The sequence below is a fragment of the Echiichthys vipera genome (assembly GCF_963691815.1).
Source record: "Echiichthys vipera genome assembly, chromosome: 5".
In the NCBI taxonomy this organism is placed as follows: domain Eukaryota; kingdom Metazoa; phylum Chordata; class Actinopteri; order Perciformes; family Trachinidae; genus Echiichthys; species Echiichthys vipera.
The window spans coordinates 31,050,227-31,071,259 of record NC_139830.1 but is presented as its reverse complement, the minus strand read 5'-3'; the positions used below and the strand labels follow the sequence as shown (position 1 = coordinate 31,071,259).

The following is a 21,033-nucleotide window of genomic DNA, read 5'->3' as shown; positions in this document are numbered from 1 at the left end:
TCAGACTTTCAGCTCCTCTCTGAGTCCTGCCACCTGCAGAAGTTTGCTGACGATTCTGCAATTGTTGGCTGTGTCAGTGAGGGGAAGGAGGAGGAGTACAGGGGCGTTGTGGACTCCTTTGTCGACTGGTGTGCAGCTAATCACCTGATTCTAAACGCCACCAAGACTAAGGAGCTAGTGGTGGATTTCCGCAGGAGTAAATCTGCCCCCACACCCATCTCCATCAACGGCGTGACTGTGGATGTTGTCCAGGATTACAAATACCTTGGAGTATACCTGGACAACAAACTTGACTTTTCCAAGAACACTGAGGCTGTTTACAAGAAGGGCCAGAGTCGTCTCTATTTCCTGAGGAGGCTCCGGTCATTCAACGTATGTAACACCATGCTGAGGATGTTCTACCAGTCAGTGGTAGCCGGTGCCATCTTCTTTGCTGTTGTGTGCTGGGGCAGCAGACTGAGGGCAGCAGACGCAAAGAAGATCAGTAAGATCATCAGGAAGGCTGGCTCCGTCCTGGGGGTCAAACTGGACTCTTTGGTGGCGGTGTCTGAGAGGCGGATACTGTCTAAACTGCATAGCATCCTGGACAATAACTCTCCCCCTCTCCACCAGCTGCTGACCAGCAGAAGCACATTCAGCCATAGACTCATTCTCCCCCGGTGTAATACTGAACGCCGGAGGAAGTCTTTTCTTCCGGCGGCCATCAAACTTTATAATTCATCTCCCCCCAGTCAGGTAAGGAACAGTGGAGACACTGTATCCTGAAAATGTCACTTTGTCACTTTATACCATCACTGCACCACTTTATTCAGTTGTACTGTCACTTAGTTCAGTAAGTAATGCTGCTATACTACACTGTCACTTTATACCACCACTACATCACTTATTTGTGGTACTGTAACTTACTGCTGCTACACTTTACACTGTCTCTTTATATCACCACTACATCACTTTATTTATTTATTAATGGTACTGTAACTATCTGCTGATACACTTACTGTGCTTTAGGACATGCTGCTACATTTCACTGTGGTTTACTGTAACTGACTTAAGTACGAAATGCTGCTACACTCCACTGTGCCATACTGTCACTTAGTTCTGTACGACATGCTGCTACATTTTTAACATTTTTAACACTTATAACTTATCGCTCCTTCTCACTTATCTAGTTTGTACTTGTTTTATTTAAATCTGCTGCTAAACTGAACAGTGCGTATTGTTGTATATTGTATATACCTACGCTTAACCGCGACGTCTGTTGCACTCTGTCACACTTGGTTCATTGCTTGATTTATCTGACGTTAGCTTTATTTTGATTTGATTTATGTTTATACTTATTGTTACTCTGATCCTTTTCCGCCTTTGTATTGAAACTGTTGCACAATAATTTCCCTCGGGATAAATAAAGCTTCTTGAATCTTGAATCTTGAATCTCAATATTTACAAGTAGACTTACAGTTAATGCTTTATTGTAAGCCTGTGAATGTTCTCATTCTTCCAGGTCATCGTTATCCTCAAAGCAATTTCAGTCAAAAATAACTGGACTGGTTGTTTGTCTAGGAAGACGTTTCACCTCTCATCCAAGAGGCTTCATCAGTTCATGTACGCATCTGACCAGGCTGGGACTGGTTCAACTAACTGGTGTGAGATCCAGGTATTTAACCTCTCACAAGGCCGATGATGTCACTGAAACCCTTTGTGCTCCAAATGCCCACGCCCGTCGTTAGAGTGACAGTCGTTGGTGGGCAGTTGGTTTCGACTTCGTTAGTGCTCCATTGAGTCTGAACGACTGATGAAGCCTCTTGGATGAGAGGTGAAACGTCTTCCTAGACAAACAACCAGTCCAGTTGTTTTTGACTGAAAATGCTTTGAGAATAACGATGACCTGGACGAATGAGAACATTCACAGGCTTATTGCACAAGAATTTGGGTCGGCAACCCTGAAAATGGTGCGGGAACATGAAAGGTTGGCTCGAAAAATTGCAGATTACTGAAACCACCTACGGTTCAGTCTGAGATGCAAACAACAAAGGCTTACACCAACTAGCCTATGTTTGAATTCCACTATGAGAGGGCATAGAGTGGAGAAAATCATAGAAAAGGCTCAAAACCAACTCCTCGGTGAGCGAATAAGGCAGGTCAATTTCACCATTGAAGGACTTAAAGAGAAAGCGGACCTCTCACTACAGAAACTGACATCAATCCTACCTGTTTCTATCACGGAAAGAGTTGTGGATTTCACCCAGAAAGCCCAACTATCTCAGCACAACAAGAGCAAAGAGAGACAAACAAAGAAATTTCACAATTTGCAATCCCGGGATACTGGCAAAAACACAGAAATACTCACTTGGAGGCAAAAAACTGACATTCCAGCACAGGAAGAAACACAAAACAGATGGGTTAAGAATTTGTCGGACAGAGATCTTTCCCACCCAGAGAAGGAGGTCTTAGCCAAGGGCTTGAACTTTGCCATGACACCAAAAGAGGTACCGTTGTGGAGTTGATTACGGCTACGGAATCGGCTATAAAGAAAAACAACCTTAATGGAACTGAGGCTGAACAGCTAAGGTTGAAAGTGTCAGCAGCGTTGTCCCAGGCTAAGGTCCCCCCATCCAACCTCACCATTGAGGAGAGAAAAGCAGTAACGGCACTGAGCAAAGACCACAGCATCACTATCCTTCCAGCAGACAAGGGTAGATGCACAGTTGTTCTCAATACAACTGATTTTCAGGCAAAGATCTCTGCATTACTCAATGACTCCAACACTTATGAAACTCTGAAACGAGACCCTACCAGCGGTTACAAAAAGAAGGTGATAGAATGTCTACAGCAACTACAAAAAGAAGGAGTCATTAGCAAACCACAGTATTACAGGCTTTACCCCCAGGACTCAACCCCCTGCTTATTTGAACTCCCAAAAATCCATAAAGAAGGGGCCCCGCTCAGGCCCATTGTCAGCAGCATAAACTCGGTCACTTATAACATTGCCAAGTATGTTGCCAATATTCTGGCACCACTGGTGGGAAACACCCCACGCCACATCCAAAACTCGTTAGATTTTGTGAAGAAAGTCCGAGACCTAAAAATGGATCCGGATGAAACCATGGTGTCCTACGATGTGACTTCCTTGTTCACCTGTATTCCAACCATGGAGGCCTTGGCCACGGTAAGAGAGCGGCTCACACAGGACAATTCCTTACAAAACCGAACAAATCTCAAACCCGACCACATTTGCCAACTTCTGGATTTGTGCCTGAATACCACATATTTCCAGTTTAATGGCATTCTTTACAGACAGAAACACGGCTGTGCCATGGGCTCACCAGTATCCCCTATTGTGGCAAATCTGTACATGGAGGAGGTAGAGGACAAGGCTTTGAACTCCTTCAAAGGAGTAACCCCAAGCCATTGGTTCAGATATGTGGACGACACATGGGTTAAGATCAAATCCGAAGAGGTGTAAAACCTTTACTGAACATATCAACTCAGTAGACAGAAACATCAAGTTCACCAGAGAGGAAGTTAAGGACAACAGCTTGCCCTTCTTGGACTGTGACGTCCATATGGAGAATGAGAATGACAGGAGCCTCCACATAGGGGTATACAGAAAACCCACTCAAACGGATCAATATCTACTGTTTGACTCTCACCACCCTTTGGAACACAAGCTTGGCGTTATCAGAACACTGCAGCATAGAGCTGATAACGTACCCACTAGCTCACAGGCTCAAGGGGAAGAATGCAAGCACCTGAGAGGCGCCCTCACAACTTGTGGCTACCCCAGCTGGACCTTTGTTAAAACGGCAGCTGCCTCCAGAAAGAAAACCAAAGTGGTTGAGAAAGAAAAAGATAACAGTAGTAACAACATAGTCATCCCATATGTGGCTGGGTTATCGGAGAAACTCAGGAGGATCTTCAACAAACACTGCATCCCTGTGTATTTCAAACCCGGTAACACACTCAGACAGAGACTAGTACATCCGAAGGACAGAACACCACACCACCACAAAAGCAACCTGGTTTATGCTGTCCAATGTAACGAGGAATGCAAAGATCTTTCCATTGGAGAAACAAAACAACCACTGCATAAACGCATGGCCCAACACAGGAGAGCTAACTCCTCAGGCCTGGACTCCGCTGTCCACTTAGAGCGTGCTCACACTATCCTTTTGGCCGCGGCCAAAACCGGTTTTTCAGCTAAAGTCTAGTACCTTTAAGTAGTGTGAGCGCACCCGCTCCGCGCTCAACTGGGGCCAGCTGGGCCGCCACGGCCCGCTTGAAAGAGGTGGGCTTTAGCGGAGCCGTTTGCACATGTACGAGCACGAGCGTGCGCACGTGTACGCGCACGAGCACGAGTAGCGTTATGTCCGCCTGTTCGGACATGTAAATAGAAGGACGGACCATGCGCGGACATTTAACAACAACAACAATGGCGGTGAAAGGTTCATGTTGGTGTGATGCGGAGGTGGAGTGTTTACTGCAGATTTGGTCGGATGAAAATATTCAAAAACAGTCGACAAGACGCAAAAACTACGAGGTCTGTGGAAAGATTTGTAAACAAAGCCACACACGCGCGATCAATGCGTGTGACGTGTTACGGCTTGAAGGCGTATGGACAGCAAGAAGTATTGGCCGAGGCCCTGGTAGTGTGAGAGCGTGATCACACTATCCTCCCGGACCACGACCCGGACTTTAGGGTACTTGTCCCCCCTCCCTCTCCCCCCCGCGCCCCAGCCCCGTTTGTACTCACACTACCAGGGCCTCGGCCAATGCTTCTTGCTGTCCATACGCCATCACGCCGCAACACGTCACACGCATTGATCGCGTGTGTGTGGCTTTGTTTACAAATCTTTCCACAGACCTCGGAGTTTTTGTGCGTCTTGTCGACTGTTTTTGAATATTTTCATCTGACCAAATCTGCAGTATACACTCCACCTCCGCATCACGCCAACATGAACCTTTCACCACCATTGTTGTTGTTGTTAAATGTCCGCGCATGGTCCGTCCTTCTATTTACATGTCCGAACAGGCGGACATAACGCTACTGCCGTAGGGCTCGTGCTCGTGCGCGTACACGTGCGCACGCTCGTGCTCGTACATGTGCAAACGGCTCCGCTAAAGCCCACCTATTTCAAGCGGGCCGTGGAGGGCCAGCTGGCCCCAGTTGAGCGCGGAGCGGGTGCGCTCACACTACTTAAAGGTACTAGACTTTAGCTGAAAAACCGGTTTTGGCCGCGGCCAAAAGGATAGTGTGATCACGCCCTGAGTACAAACAAGGCTGGGGCGCGGGGGGGAGAGGGAGGGGGGACAAGTACCCTAAAGTCCGGGTCTCGGTCCGGGAGGATAGTGTGAGCGCGCCCTTACACCTCAAGGAGAAAGCCCACTCCTTTGACGACAGCAATGTCCAAATCTTGGACAGAGAGGACAGATGGTTTGAAAGAGGAGTAAAAGAAGCCATCTATGTAAAAGTGGAGAAACCATCGCTAAACAGAGGAGGAGGTCTGAGACACCACTTATCTCCAATTTACAATGCTTCCCTTTCAGCCCTTCCCAGGAGATTCAACAATCTAACCTCAAAGGACAACTGTTCACACATGGCCCCGTGTGACCCCAACGACTGTCGTTCAGACTCAATGGAGCACTAACGAAGTCGAAACCAACTGCCCACCAACGACTGTCACTCTAACGACGGGCGTGGGCATTTGGAGCACAAAGGGTTTCAGTGACATCATCGGCCTTGTGAGAGGTTAAATACCTGGATCTCACACCAGTTAGTTGGACCAGTCCCAGCCTGGTCAGATGCGTACATGAACTGATGAAGCCTCTTGGATGAGAGGTGAAACATCTTCCTAGACAAACAACCAGTCCAGTTGTTTTTGACTGAAATTGCTTTGAGGAAAATGCTATATTGTGTTTGTGCACTGTTCATTGACTGATTTTGTAACTTTGCATTTACTGTAGTTGTCACGTCAAACGTTTTTAATACAGTCTATGTGTCAAACGCACCTTTTATTAATGTTGAAGTAGCTGATGTCATATCCGTAGGGGCTGGTTGCCAAATTTAATAATCTGTGCCCTCAGTTAAGTAAAGCATGCGCACATTTTAGCAATCCATTCCCTCAATTTAGTACATGGCTTGACTGACACCAGGGGGGCTCCGTAGATATGACCTAAACATTCAGACTAGAATGTTTTTTGTACCAGGACTTAAATAGGTTTAATTATGCTTTGATAACAGCTTGTTTAACTTTGGGGTCAATGAGAAACTGCTCTATTATGAAACCTCCCCCTAATGGAGACTCAAAGAAACTGCCGTTTTTGGCACTTTCTGATTGGATCCACCAAGTTGCTGTGGTGGGGGCTTGTTATATACAGTACATGTACCTTTGGCTGCGCTTTGGGGACAGCATCAGAATTTTGAAAATTCAAAATTCATCATCATAGTAAAGCCACATCTGCAAATCATCAGTTGAAATGGCATATGAAATTCAATTGTTAACGCCCTTTTACATAAATACTGTACATTCATACCACAGTGATGTTTACCTGTCAAGAGCCATGTTTGAACTGATGTACTTTAGCATGTGTATTAACCATATGCTAAATAAGCACAATTTCTAGAAGTTGTTACCTTTCAAATGAAGCTCCAAACATGTATTTTGATGTTACAGTTGACGTGGTCTACCCCTATCCTGACACTGTGGAGGTGGGTTAAAGAAACAAGGGAAGAAAAAACATGCTACTGTAACTGTTATTGCAAAATTTGGATCTAGTATTTGTCATAGTTTTGGATTGTTGCAATAATAAGAAACACTTGGATAAAGCAGCATGTTTACCTGTTTCACTCCCATGTTAAAGATGATGAATTTGCGACGTATAGCAAGTTAACAATAGACAATCATGCCATTAATCACGTTTAAATATTGTAATTAATTGACAGCACTACTTTAAAGATTGTTAAGGTATTTTAAGTTTGAATGTCAGCTTCAATCAGCTTTAAGCAGGCCGGAAAAACATTTTCTGTCCAGTGTCATTCCACACAGAGAAGTTTAGGAAGACTGCATGATGTTCAGTGTCTTTAATATGTTGAGCCCCATTTTTTAGTACTTCTAACCCTAACCCTAGCCCTAACCCTCTAATGTGTGGTTCAAAGCTCAGATCAGAATCATATATGACACCTAAGGTTTTTTTTTACTTCGTAACAAGGTTTAATGTTGAGCTGTGAAGTGGAGAGGAGGACGGCCTGCAGGATGATGTTCATGTCAGTTACACTGATACAGTACTTTTAGCTGAAACATGAAGGTGTCATTAAAACGTTAAAAAACACTGGATGTTTAAATATAAAAACAAATATTACCTTGTATTCTGTTGAATCCCTATTTTCACTTAATTATATTATTAAAATTACTGTTTGTTGGTTACTTCCTTGGCTCAATATTAATTGATATTAAATATTATATACATATTTTCACTTGGTGTCTATCATTTTTATATATTCTTATCCCTCATTCTCGTTTACATTTTTTGTCATGAATGCATGAATGGGGCCCGTGTTGCCCTAGCCCCCTCTAGTGGAGATTCAAGATTCAAGATTCTTTATTGTCATTTCAACACCATACCAGACAGGTACATAGTTGGAACAAAATTGCATTGTATTTGGTGTTACTGTGCATTTAAAAGTCTTATTTCAGTGGGGAAGGAGCTTTTGCTGAACCTGAATGTCCTGCTGTGTGTAGACCTGTACCTCCATCCTGAGGGCAGAAGAGTGAACAGTCTGTGGTTGGGATGGGGGGGATCTTAATAGTCCCATATGATCTAGTGATATAGTGCAGTACAGGCAAACAACAAGATCATATGGGAGGCTGTAGATCCTTGTCATACTGTACGGCTTCCTGCTTCTCCGTTTCTAGAGAAAGAAGTAGAAGGAAGTTTCTACGCATGCATGAGCTCTTGGTGGTGTTGTGTGGCAGTGCTTCACAGTACCACCTAGTCAGCTGGGGCCTCATTTATAAAGCTTGCTACGCACAAAAACCTTGCGTAGACAGGCAGAAATGTGCGGTGGCAATCGTTTGATTCCTTCTCAGAGAACCTTCTTCTGTGTCATTTTCCTCACGTCAGTCAATGTAATATACTCGTTAAGATAGCATCCATATTCATAAGCTATTTAGCATATTCTGTCGTGGGACGACACTGGGCAGAGATCATCCCCGCACAATTCAGCGCATGCAGGAATTTATCGATATTTATAAAGAAAAGATTGCGTGCAAAAGTCTGCCACACAGTTTTATAAATCTAATTTTTTTATTTTGTGCAGCACAATCAGGGTTTTGGGAAGGATTCTACGCACAGTTTTATAAATGAGGCCCCTGGTCTTTGTATTAGGGAGCTGGGAGGGTAAACTTAGTTTTATGTCTGGTCTGACTGAATCAGATATTTGTGCTTTTACATACAACCCTGCTGGCTAATGTCTAGATAATTTCACTTTTCCAGTGCAAGTGTCAAAGGGGCTAACATTAGTATCTTTATGTCCTTTAAAAGCTCACATCACTCAAACCTTACAACCATTTTTAACAACATTTTCTAATTTCCTCTCTTCCTTGCTGTCTCTTTTCGAACTTCCTCTCCTCATGTGCTCACCTGCAGAAGTAGCTCGTAATGACACCTGCCCTGAGCTTCCAGAGATCTCTAATGGATGGAAGAGTACATCTCACCCTGAGCTGGTTCAAGGCACCGTGGTGACCTACCAGTGTTACCCTGGTTATCAGGTGGTGGGCGCAGAGCTGCTCATGTGCCAATGGGACCTCACCTGGAGTGGCGACTTACCAAACTGTGAGAGAGGTTAGTGCAAAAACACTGCCACCAGTATGGAATCATACACTTGAGATGGGAATGATGGTAAAAGAGCAAGTTATGGTTAAAAGCAAGTCCAAAATCTTTAATCTGATAAACAGACAAAGGTCAAAACCAGGCAGGTAAACTTATCCAGGCAAGGGGCAGGGGAAGAATCAGTCTGGGAAATCAGGCAGCCAGTATGAGACAGGTAAGTCTTTGAAGGAAAGAGGTTGAGGGGGTCATAGAAACATAGGACTTTCCCCAGGGAGACCATGGTTCATGTCCCGGCCATGTCCCTTGTGTTCCATAAGTCACTGTAAAGTAATTATGTTACAAATGCACTTCTTTTAAACCCCACCCACAATATTTTTCTACCCCTAACCAAGGGGGTTGTGTTGCCTAAACGTAAACACGTAATTTTTTGAATTTTTGAATTCACAGTGCTAAGAATGTGGCCCTGTGTTTAAGACAGGGAGCGCAATCAAAAAAATTATAGTTGGATGTGCAGGGCTAGCCTATGCATTGCCAAGTGATGCCAAAGGATCCTCACAGAGTGGCTGTAATCTAATGTAATAAACACACCTCACCAAACCAAGTCTAGTTTTCAATGGATTTTTACACAAAAGCAGGCACACACACGCACAAGTTGATGGCAGTGAGGAGCCAGCCAGGCAGCAGAAGGGGACCTCGGCTTCAGCATGGCTCACTTCCACCCTGTGTTTGTGGCCTAGCTGGCCCCTCTCCTGCTGGAACCACAACAGGCCTGATGGGACACAACTCATTTCTTAATCACGGCTCTCTGGGTTCATGTAAGCTGGCTCAGACAAACAGAGCTGGACTGTCTGATATTTTCTTTACAAAGAGAGACCTCCTAATACTCATGCTAGAACTGAATTATTTGGCTTTTTATGCTCTGTAGTGACTTCCAATGCAAGCAAGGAGCTGTCCACACGTGTGTCTTTCATCCACACGTAACCACAGTTTGGAAAAGTTGGGTTTCAGCAGTCATGTGTGGACAGGAAAACCGAGGAAAATTGTTTCTTGTTGACATGGTTTGACGTCACACAGTGCGACAGTAACAGTAAGCTGTATCCATGGAGACTTGTGGAGCACTCTAGACCAGGTAACTGAGGCGGATTTTGCAGTTTCATGGGGACAGAGATATTTCTTATCACACCGGTGGTGTGGAAGGGAATTTTTTTTAACCGGGGACCATAAAAGTTCGATTTCAAAAATACCTGTGTTCGTGTGGACTAGGCCTGAGTGTAAGCAAAGCTTCTATTCTGTTGTAAGATCCAAATGTCATCTATAGCATGGGTGTCCAACCCTGCTCCTGGAGGGCCAGTGTCCTGCATGTTTTAGGTTTCTCTCTGCTTTAACAAACCTGAGTGTGACAATCTTCAGCTGCTTGATAATGAGCACATTCAAATCTACAGTCACTTAATTTGATAATGTGATTTGTATTTTTACAAACTGTTTACACAGATCACTTCCATAATATATGCCCATTTTGCACAATATGCATTTAAAGCACTGGTTCCCCACAATTTGGTCTTGTGTCAGTTTTTAGCAAACTAATATTTACTTTGGGCCCCTCATGGCTCATATAAATGGCGACTATGATATGGAGCAAGAACAGTGACAGTTAACTGAGGTATTGAAAATAAGTCTTGAATTGTCACTGAAATGTTCAACTGAAAAATAAAACACAAACATTAAGAAATTATAATCTCACAATCATGTTTTTTCATTTTGATATTTATATGCATCATGATTGTTTTTTCAATTTTAACCTTTACAATTTTTCTCCGTCTTTTTTAATGACAGATTTTTTTATGATGTCAGGATTTTTACAATGTCACTGGTTTTCAGTTTCAACTTTCTGTCCCTCTTTTGGCGTAGAGAGGAGGGACAAGGAGGGCGCCTTTTATAGATCATTTGCATATAGGTTGCATACTTGAGAGAGAGTATGATATGTGTGATATGTGATACACTGTCTGCCTTCCTCTCAAATTGTGGTGGAAAGTAACTGAGTACATCTACTCAAGCACTGTACTTAAGTAAAGTTTTGAGGTACTTGTAATACCATTTTTGCTACTTTGCTACCATCTTTGCTATACTTATACTCCACTACATTTCAGAGGAAATATTGTAATTTTTACTATACTACATTTATTTGGTATCTTTAGTTAATAGTGACTTTACAGATTCAGATTATTATTACAAAATATTATCCATAAATAAAAAAGGATATATTGATATAGATTAAGCCAAACAACAGTCTATAAAGTAATTAAAAGTAGCCCGGCCTTTATCTGCTGCAACATTAGATATTAACATCAATCTCTCTAGAATTAAAATCCAATAATATAATATTCTGAAACAGGCAATTCTGCTTAAAGTAAAATTATTCCATGGTCTTTTTCGACACTTGCACACATCTAATAAGCCATTGAGACAGTTTCTTCAGGAGAGTCGCTAACAGCTGGACATGGCTAACATTGATTACATGATTACATGTAAGTAAGTGCCGAAACTTACTTTCCAAAAGTGAAATAAATACTTTCACTTTTTGTAATTTAAGTACATTTTGATGTTAATACTTTTGAACTTTTATTTAAGTAACATTTTGAATGCAGGACTTTTGTAACAGCGTACGTCTTCTACAGTGTGGTGTTACTACTTTTACTTACAGTAAGTAAAAGCTCTCAGTACTTCTTCTACTGCTGCCTGAATGACCACATATCTTCAATGGCTTCAACAAATTCACCTGAAGCCCCCAAAGTAAATCTGTGTAATTCTGTCCCTGTTATTTATACATAGAAGCAGGCTGGTTTAATGGTAACTTTAAACGGACGCTGGGGGCAGAGGTTAGCTGACCAAGCGCTAACGTTGATGCTAGCTATACCACACGTCCGTCCTGAGATGTCAATATGTCCTCTACAATCAAGTATTTATACTCATTAAAGGAAAGAGGCGGTGGATGAAGATATCGACAGAGCAACGAAGAAAAGAAAATATAATGCCAAATGGCTGACGTGTCGTGGATGGCTTGTTTTTGATCACAAATATGTCGTCAGGTTTTGTCAGTATTGCTGCATGTACGCAAAAGAAAAAACAAAATTAACAATTTGGTGATGGAGGCTAGTAATTTTAAATTCGAGGCAGAAAAAGACCATGAGAGTGCCCGAAGTCATCAGGAGAGCCTAAGGAACTTGTTTGTATTAGATAGATAGATAGATAGATAGATAGATATAGACAGGTAAATTGATCCAAAGCTTGAAATTAAATGTTTGTACTTTCTGTGTATATTTTGTTGTTAGATAGATGGATAATATTAGAGTTATAGATATGTAAAAGAGCAGAATTAAACCGACTTACATGAGATTTGGTATATTTGTGGAAGTGATTAGATGAGAGGAGGGCAGACATTGTATCACATACTCTCTCTCAAGTGTGCAAACTATATGCAAATTATCTATAAAAGGTGCCCTCCTTGTCCTTCCCCTCAAGCCCCTCCTCTCAGGGGAAAGCCAGAAAGTTGAAACTAAAAACTGAAAGCCAGTGACATCGTAAAAATCAAGTCATTGAAAGAGACAGACATTGAGAAAAAGATTGAAATTGAAAAAAACTATAATAATGCATATAAATGTCAAAATAAAATAACATAACATGGGATCATATATTGTTTTATTTTTCAGTTGAACATTACTGCAGTGCAAAAACTTGTTTGTTTCAATGCCGATTTTTATTTTTAACACCTCAGTTAACTGTCACTGTTCTAGCTCCTGTGCTGAATCCACAAGGGTCTCAACTTTACGGTCAAAACCAATGTATGCAATTCAAGACTGTTAATGGACCCCAGTATGCAGAAATACTCAAATACACCATTGTAGAAAAGGACAGAATGCTATATTTGTACTACAGGTGACCTGCATGGCCTCAAACTCTCTGAAATGTTCATAAAGTGGGGATGTCAATAAAGGGGAGACTTGTGGGTACCCAAGGAACCCATTTTCATTCAGATAATTTGAGGTTAGTGGTCAAGGGACAGATCTGAAAATGGACCATTAGTCCCTTGCCAACATTTAGCCTAAGTTTGGAGTGTTATTTAGCCTCCTTTGGGACAACATAGCAGTGACAATGCACAATGGCAACAATGGCTTTCTTAGATTGTCTAGTTTCACAAACCAATATCTTCACTCCAGCTGTCTAGCTTTAAATAGCCAGCTATTTAAGTGGGTGAGACAAAAGGAACCTGAAATATTGGTTGACAATAAACAACCTTCTTTCTTTGTCTGTCTGTCCAGTGGTGTCTTGTGCTGATCCTGGAAAGGTGGAGAACAGCAGGAGGGTGCTGTCAGGTCCTCATTTCACTGTGGCTTCGACCATCCAGTACATCTGCAACAAGGGCTTCGCACTGTCTGGAAACAGCCTGCTCACCTGCTTCAATCGAGGGTCCTCAGGCCCCAAATGGAACCAGAAGCTGCCTAGATGCCTGCGTACGTACGAGTTAAGAGTTTCTCAAGGCCTACCTAGTCACACCAAAATGAATTCAAATCAATATCCCTTTAAATGATCAATAATTAAGGCTACTGTGAAAGCTGCTTTGTCACTTTTTGACACTTGTGGTAGACTTGCGCATCACCTCTGCATGTTGCGCCACCCTGCGACTGTCCCTTTCAAGCAGAGGTCTGTTTAGCTCTGCTGCGGCTCTGTGACTACATACACTGCGGCTTAAAGGCACAACTCTTTCACATTGAGATTTGAGACAACTGTCCCTACTACTATCAGACAGAGGCTTTGGAATTATTTATTCATTACATTTATTTATTCAATACTTGTTTTTATGATGCAATTTGCCAGAGGCGATGGGTTCAAACAGGCTCAAATAGACTCCGCTCTCCTGTAGGTTACTGGGCAATAAACATGGCAACCTGACTGCTTGAATTATATTTTTATTGTTGCGACTACGATCTTGAGACAATCGATGGCGGTGTTCTGCTCATTCTCCATATTCGACCTTTAACATTGTGACATAGGGCATGCCTTTGCAGAGGTCTGCACTGTCAGAGTGCCATTCTAGTAAGTCATTGTGATGGAAATAGGTTTTTATGATTTGAATGTACCAGCTAACTTCAGTGTCATGCCCTCCTGCCACTCCTTTGGTTCTGATGAAGCTGGCAAAATATAATTTCCTCTTCAAACAGTCTTAAAGGCATTAACCTCATTTGCATGAATGTGTCATACTCTGCATCACCTTCCTTCTAGGTGGAGACATATTGTTTGATGACACTGACTAATAATTAATTTAACTGGACAACGGAAATTACTTTGAAAAAAGGCAAGGCAGGTCATTCTTATGCATGAGATGGAGATTATGAACAAAAGACAATTATTATGTAAAAAAAAAAATCTTCAGGATCAAATACTGCAGAGAATGAAGTGTCACAATGTGAAAGTGGAACAGTTTCTCAGATATCACAACATACTTTCATTGCTAATGCAATTTTCCTTCAACCTACCTAATTTTAAATTCTCAACTCAAGGACACATAACATTATTTAGTTTACTTCCTTATTGATCACTGTTGCACTATGGGGCACAATTCAATTTAATAATGAAGTTGCATAGCAAGATTCTGTGATATTGCAGGTGCAAGACTTGTGACATGTTTAAAATTGACATTTAGGTCACATTCTGACTGTTTACACAGTATTTAAATAACTCATATCTCAACGTATAGTACGGATCTGCTACAGACTAAAAAGAAGACAATGACTGACAGCGTCACCGTCCAGTCTGCAGGTCCGTTCAGAACTCAGATCAAACTGTCAAACCAGACAGTGCTGATCAAATATGACTCAATATTTTGTTACTGTATTGACTTTTTCTTGTTAAAATGTATTCAGAAATGCTTTTTTGTGTACGGTTTAGCTGTGTAGGGGGAATAGTAGCAGATTTAATAATTAATAATTTCCAAAATATGATAACTCATAACTCATTCATAGACACATGAAGTTCTTTATTGATAGTCTCGTAATTTGAAGGCTGCTACAAAGTTCTTTCTGTTGCACAGTGACAAAATATTTCCTAAACACAAATCATAGGATCAGTTGTCATCCAGCTTACCCGGACTAACCAGGAAAAAACTCTCATCTCATTCTCATTCATTTGTTGGTGTCAAACCAAACCTTCCGATATAAACGTATTGCTGGGACATTCATTGTGCTCTCAGCAGAAAAGCATGGAGATATTAGCCGTCTTCATCACAAAAAAAAGCATTTGTTGTCTGGTGAGTGTGGGTATCCTATAGTCTCTACTGATTCCTTCTAAAGCAACGTTAAGCCATGCAAACTCTTCACCATCATACAACCTAGATGCATTGAAAAGCTGAGCCAATGCCATATAGATTTACAATGTACAATCTGCATATTCTATACTTTTTTTTCTTGCATCAACTAGCCCTTATCACCGGCAACACGCCACCTTTGGTGTAAACATATTGGGCAAATTTTTCAGATTTATATTAACCTACAAAGTTATTGACCAAACAAATACAGCAAACACACAAATCACACTGCCGGAGACAAATACAAAAAACTCTACATCACAGTGGAAAAATCATAATATCATCGATCACATATAACACAGTTAAAGATTGAATATGGAGAATGATCAGAGCATCGCCATAAAGTGTCTCAAGATGGAAGTCACAAATACAAAACATAGTTCCATCACTCGGGTTGCCAGGTTCGTTGCCAAGCGTGTCAAGTTATGAAGGGTAACAACTAATTTGGACTAATCAATTAATTTTACAACAGTATTTAACATTAGCCAGTCTTCAACTGGAAGTCTTTCTTTGAGTGATGTGTAATCGATTAGCAAGCTAGCTCTCAACTCAAAATGATTCCTTGTTTCTGTAGCCAAAAAACAGACAACCCTGGCAACCCACAATTCCCCACGGTATTGGCTGGTACAATGTAAACAGAACGTAACAGAAAGTCATTGTCAAACCTGTCAAACATTTTTTTAAATATTAATTCGGACTAAATATATTTCTGAATGTAAAAGCAAAGCTTTAATTCTGTACCCCTCAAAACGCCCCGTGGGTGTATTTTCTTTTAATAAAATATAGCTTTAAATAAAGATTCTACATATTCAACTTACCCACTATCATTCACAATAATAATAACCAAAAATAGACATGATTGTTAACTCTCATTTCATAGCGTTTGGATTGACTAATAGTTACACACAAGTGTGCGTGGAATACCATCAGTCCAGAGACATTCAGTTAATATAACACAACTTTGTGGGATTTAAGTTTGTCTAGAAATTACATTAAGTCTTTATTATTGTGAGTGGTAGTGGGTAAGTTGGCTACTTGTGGTGTGCTCTAACTGTATTTATTACACACTGTGTGACGTAGAGGTTGTTGAGTCTGGGGCAGCAGACACAATCCGCTTCCTTGGAGCCAAGTTTCACTTTGACTGACTCAGACTTTATACCTCACTTTGAATCATAAACTAACCAGTGCAGCATGATATCATGGTGGAATCATAGATTATTATGTTTATATATCCATAGTATGAGGAGGAATTAGCAAGATACTTTAACTAGCCAGCCACTCACAGCACACAGTCACAGCATTCCACCAATTACAACACAGCAGTTTAAGCCAATTACAGTAGGGTGGGACTAGGTGGAGAGAGCCAATCAGAGAGCTTGAGCCCATGCTAATTTGAATTGTTTTACCCCACAAGCACAAGGCCCCCCAAGTGCCTTGGAGAAATATGTTCTCTTCGGTTTGTTTTAGTCAGTACACGAGCTGCAGCATTTTGGACCAACTGGAGGCTTTTAACAGACTTATTGGAGCAGCTTGATAATAAGGAGTTGCAATATTCCAGCCTAGAAGTCATTCATAATGATGTATTTATTTATGTTTTAAAGATTAATTTGGAAACTCTTTTCTTTGGTTCCTCTATTTCATAATGGTTTAATAAATGGATTTGAAAACCAATTTATTAATTCCTGTTTGTAATGAACAATTACATATTAAATAAAGAAATGCTCTATTTCAATCCCCATGTCCCTTGAGGTCCTCCATAAATATTTATCCTCTATGAAGCGTTAATGTGCTCATTCATTTCATGACAATGTGACAAATATTAGATATTAGACAGATATTTATTTATTATTAGTGGAAATGTTTGTCTTTAAAGAGATGCTGTTAGAAGAAGAAGAATTACTTTATTTATCCCGCACGGGGAAATTGAATTTTTTCACTCTTATTATTATACATGTTACACACACAGGCCCGAAATACACACATGCATAAACAGGACCTATACATGCAATTAAGGAGAGATGTTAAAGCGGGGGCTGCCAGTGACCAGCGCCCCGAGCAGTTGGGGGTTCGGTGCCTGCTCAACAGCACCTCGGCAGTGCCCAGGAGATGAACTGGCACCTCTCCAGCCACCAGTCCATGCTCCATACATGGTCCAGACAGGGACTTGAACCAGCGACCCTACGGTTCCCAGCCATGTCATCTATGGACTGAGCTATGGAGCCATCCAAATAGACCCCCAATCAAAACGAATATTGTCAAGACACTATCATATCTGATTTCAATTTCCTCCCCTTTAACTTCAGCTGAGAATTTCGAGCCATGCAGTCATCCAGGAACACCTACCTATGGGATCCCCAGCTCCAACAAGCTCCATTTTGAGGCTGGAGAGACCCTTCACTACTCCTGTCTGACCGGCCACCAGCTGCTGGGTGAGCCTATTCTCCACTGTGTCCCGGGACACCCATCCCAGTGGAGTGGGCTACCACCTGTCTGCAAAGGTAAGGGACTGCAGCCTCATGGCTTTACTACAATGCCAGTACAGCTTGAATCATATAAGATCCAAGGGTCCTTAAAGGTCTGCTCCTTAAAATACATGAAAACATTTGATCAAAACTTTTATAGCCTAATCCACTTGTGACAGAAAGGACAGACGTTAAAACCATGTGAAAACAGGCCCATTGATGGTTGATGGCGTTGCATCAGAACTCCCAGCCCCCTCAATAACATATCATGCCCTGCCGGATCACAACTCACTACACATTTTACCCACTGCCATCAGAGTGTGCAACAGTTGTTGAAACCACAGACTGTTATCACTCTGAACAGCCAGCATTTTTATACTAGTTGTATACCTCACATTTCATTTATTCTTATTTTTATTTTACTTCTCTTTATATATTTATCTGTACTTAATTCTGTCTTGGTGCTGCTGCAAAGTTTGAATTCTCCCTCTGGGATCAATAAAGACTTCTCGTACCTTATAAAATATAGCCCATATATGTTGTAACATCAGATTGATAAGATTCAAATCATTATGGCCTTTCTTTGCTTCCATATTGTAAATGCAGCGATTCTCAAACTTTTTCAGACCAAGGACCACTAATAATTATAATAATAATTAATAAAAATCAGGAACCTGGCTCCCCAAAAACAAAAGCTATCATGTGTCTATATTATATTGCAAATTACAGTGAAATTAAATTACAGTTTACTCACTCATTTCCTCTGTTGCCATCTTAATAGGAAGAATGGTGTTGCTTTTGCTGAGATATGTTCCAGTGGAATGTGGACACTTGCTGACATTTTCAATGTCTTCTTTTTCCCCAAATGAATTTCTGATCCACTCAAAGCCTGCATGTAATGCTGGGAAATACACTATCTTCCCAAAGGCCTTGCAGATGTGCCGTCATCTAATTCCTTTTCAGGAGCGAGAAGAAAATCTGTGAGCATCGGGAAATAGTCAAATTCCTGGCGATCAAGACAGGCAAACTATAATTGCATGTTTGGCGTGCAGCTTTAACGTTGTCCTGGACATTGAAGAGAATGACAGCTTTTCCTTGCAGATCTATATTCAAAGTGTTTAGAGTGCTAAAAACATCAGCTAGGTATGCCAGTTCTGCGAGCATTTGAAAAAACACTAATTCTATCATACAGTCCATAGACAGGTGAGGATTTCTGTATGTGCCAGCCAGCAAACTTCAGTGTGAAAAAGAACTTTTGTGTGTTTGTTTCCCATTTATTCACACAGAGCTTTAAAAAGATGAGTGTTCGAGGGTTTGCTTTTGATTGCATTAACTATCTACTGTATCTATACTAAGTGGGGCATTTTTTTTAGCAGTTGGAGAAACCGTTATTGATACATTTGGGAAAAACGTTTTAGCAAATTGTCAGATTTACTCAGAACCCTGAACTGCACCCAATTATGACGATGAGTGATGTGTTCAAGACATATTCATGAGGGTGTCAGGAGGACGGCAAAACATTAATGTAGGAGGTGACTTTAATTTCTGCCTGGATCCTGTTTTGGATAAGTCAGCTCAGTATCAAAATCTAGAGCAGGCAAAATGACCATAGAATTCATGTAGGAATTCAATTTAGCTGATGTGTGGAGACAAATGCACCCTTGAACCTGAGATTATTCTTTCTATTCTGGACGCCACAACTCTTTTACTCGGGTTGATCTCTTCTTGTTGTCAACACAGCAGATTCAGAGAGTGTTGGAATCTGAGTACTTATCTAGAACAGAGAGACAAACTGTGCTTCTTCCCCCAATAGTTTTATATTATGGGACACACTAAAAGCTTTTTTACAAATAATCTCTTATACCAAAGGTATCAAAAAGAAATACTTGGCAGAAATAGAAGAATTGGAAGCAGACATTTTGAAATTGGAAAGGGAGTTTCAATAAACAAGGTCTAAAGAAGTACAAGTTATTGGTACATAAAAAGCTTATATACAATACTCTGCATACTTATACAATTGAAAGGAACTTTCTGAGAAGCAAGCAAAGGTAGTATGAATTGGGCGAGAGGGCGCACAAAAGTCTGTCTTGGCAACTGAGAAAGGAAGAAAGCTCTAGGGCGATTAATTCAATCCAAACTGAAACGGGTTCCGTATCATACAGTGTACCCCAACAGAGATTAATGCTGCATTCAAACAGTTTTACACACATTTGTACACATCAGAAACACCGGAATATTCGCCCCCTGGCCACCTATTTGTGGCCCCTGAACTGTTATTTCTTCAGTATGTGTTTTGATTGGACTTATCTATCTGGACTTGTCTCCATGCCAACGATTCACACACAGCCTGTTACTGGGTCGCTGCAAGCACATTTTTAAGTTTCACTTTTGTTTTTGAAGGAATTCTCTTTGCCAGAGTAGGAGCCTAGTGACATTGGTGAATTTGTGTCCATGATTGAACTGCCCAAGCTTGGCCAGGAAAACCAAAATAATCTTGATCAAAAATAAATTGAAAAAGCTCAGGGCTCATTAAAAGCAAACAAATCTCCAGGAGAAGATGGGTTTCCTCCAGAATTTTACAGGGAATTTAAGGATTTACTCCTCCAACTTCTCGTGGATGTCATCAACTTTGCCTCTACAACTCATACACTGCCTAAATCATTCTCCACAGCCAAAATTATTGTAATTTACAAAAACAAATAGAGATCCATTGAAATGCTCTTTACACCGGTCAATTTCATTGTTAAATACAGATTATAAATTCATTTCTAAGGCCCAGGCTAATAGACTTGGCCAATACCTGCCACAACTGATAAATCCAGACCAGTGTGGCTTTATTTAAAAGCGCTCCTCAGCTTATAACCTATGTAGGGTCTTTAATATTATTCATTTTAGGGGTGGCCCCGAATAGTCGACTAAAATGCGCAAAATGTGGTTATGTAACAATGGATTATTCCATTCTGGCTCTGGGGGGTGCTGAATGTATGATCTTGCACATAGAGGCTTGGTTTCTCCCAATAAACCTTGATAAATAGCCTTTTTGGGTATAAATATAAGCCTATTAATAAATACTGTTGTTAAAAATGTGAAAATAACTCATGTGCTTTTAATCTGTCTCCTTAGTGTGCAGAAATAACCCCCTCCCCCTCGTAGACTAAGTTGTACTGATCCAGGATCCGGCACCATCAGAGCCCATCTTGGCTGGGCTTTAAATCTACCTGGCCATCAGAAATATATCAGTCTGCTACTGTTTAATCATCAGCATCATTTCATTTGAATATTTGCCTATTTGTTGTTTTTCATTATAGACTTTCAATCCGACACAGTCTGACACAGCGCCGTGAAAGTGAAACTACAATTCTAAATATACCGTCAGCTATTGTCAAA

The 21,033-nt window shown here is 41.2% G+C and overlaps 1 protein-coding gene across 1 annotated transcript in view; it reads left to right on the top strand.

Moving 5' to 3' along the window:
• Positions 1 to 21,033, top strand: part of LOC310947570 (seizure protein 6 homolog) — a gene marked incomplete at its 3' end in the record, with an annotated part of 339,340 nt that overhangs the window by 307,641 nt on the left and 10,666 nt on the right. Inside the window, exons 11-13 of the mRNA XM_083914416.1 lie at positions 8,644 to 8,838; positions 13,143 to 13,334; positions 17,488 to 17,682. Of these exons, the coding sequence (XP_083770542.1) occupies positions 8,644 to 8,838; positions 13,143 to 13,334; positions 17,488 to 17,682 (582 nt within the window). The remainder of the gene's footprint in view (positions 1 to 8,643; positions 8,839 to 13,142; positions 13,335 to 17,487; positions 17,683 to 21,033) is intronic.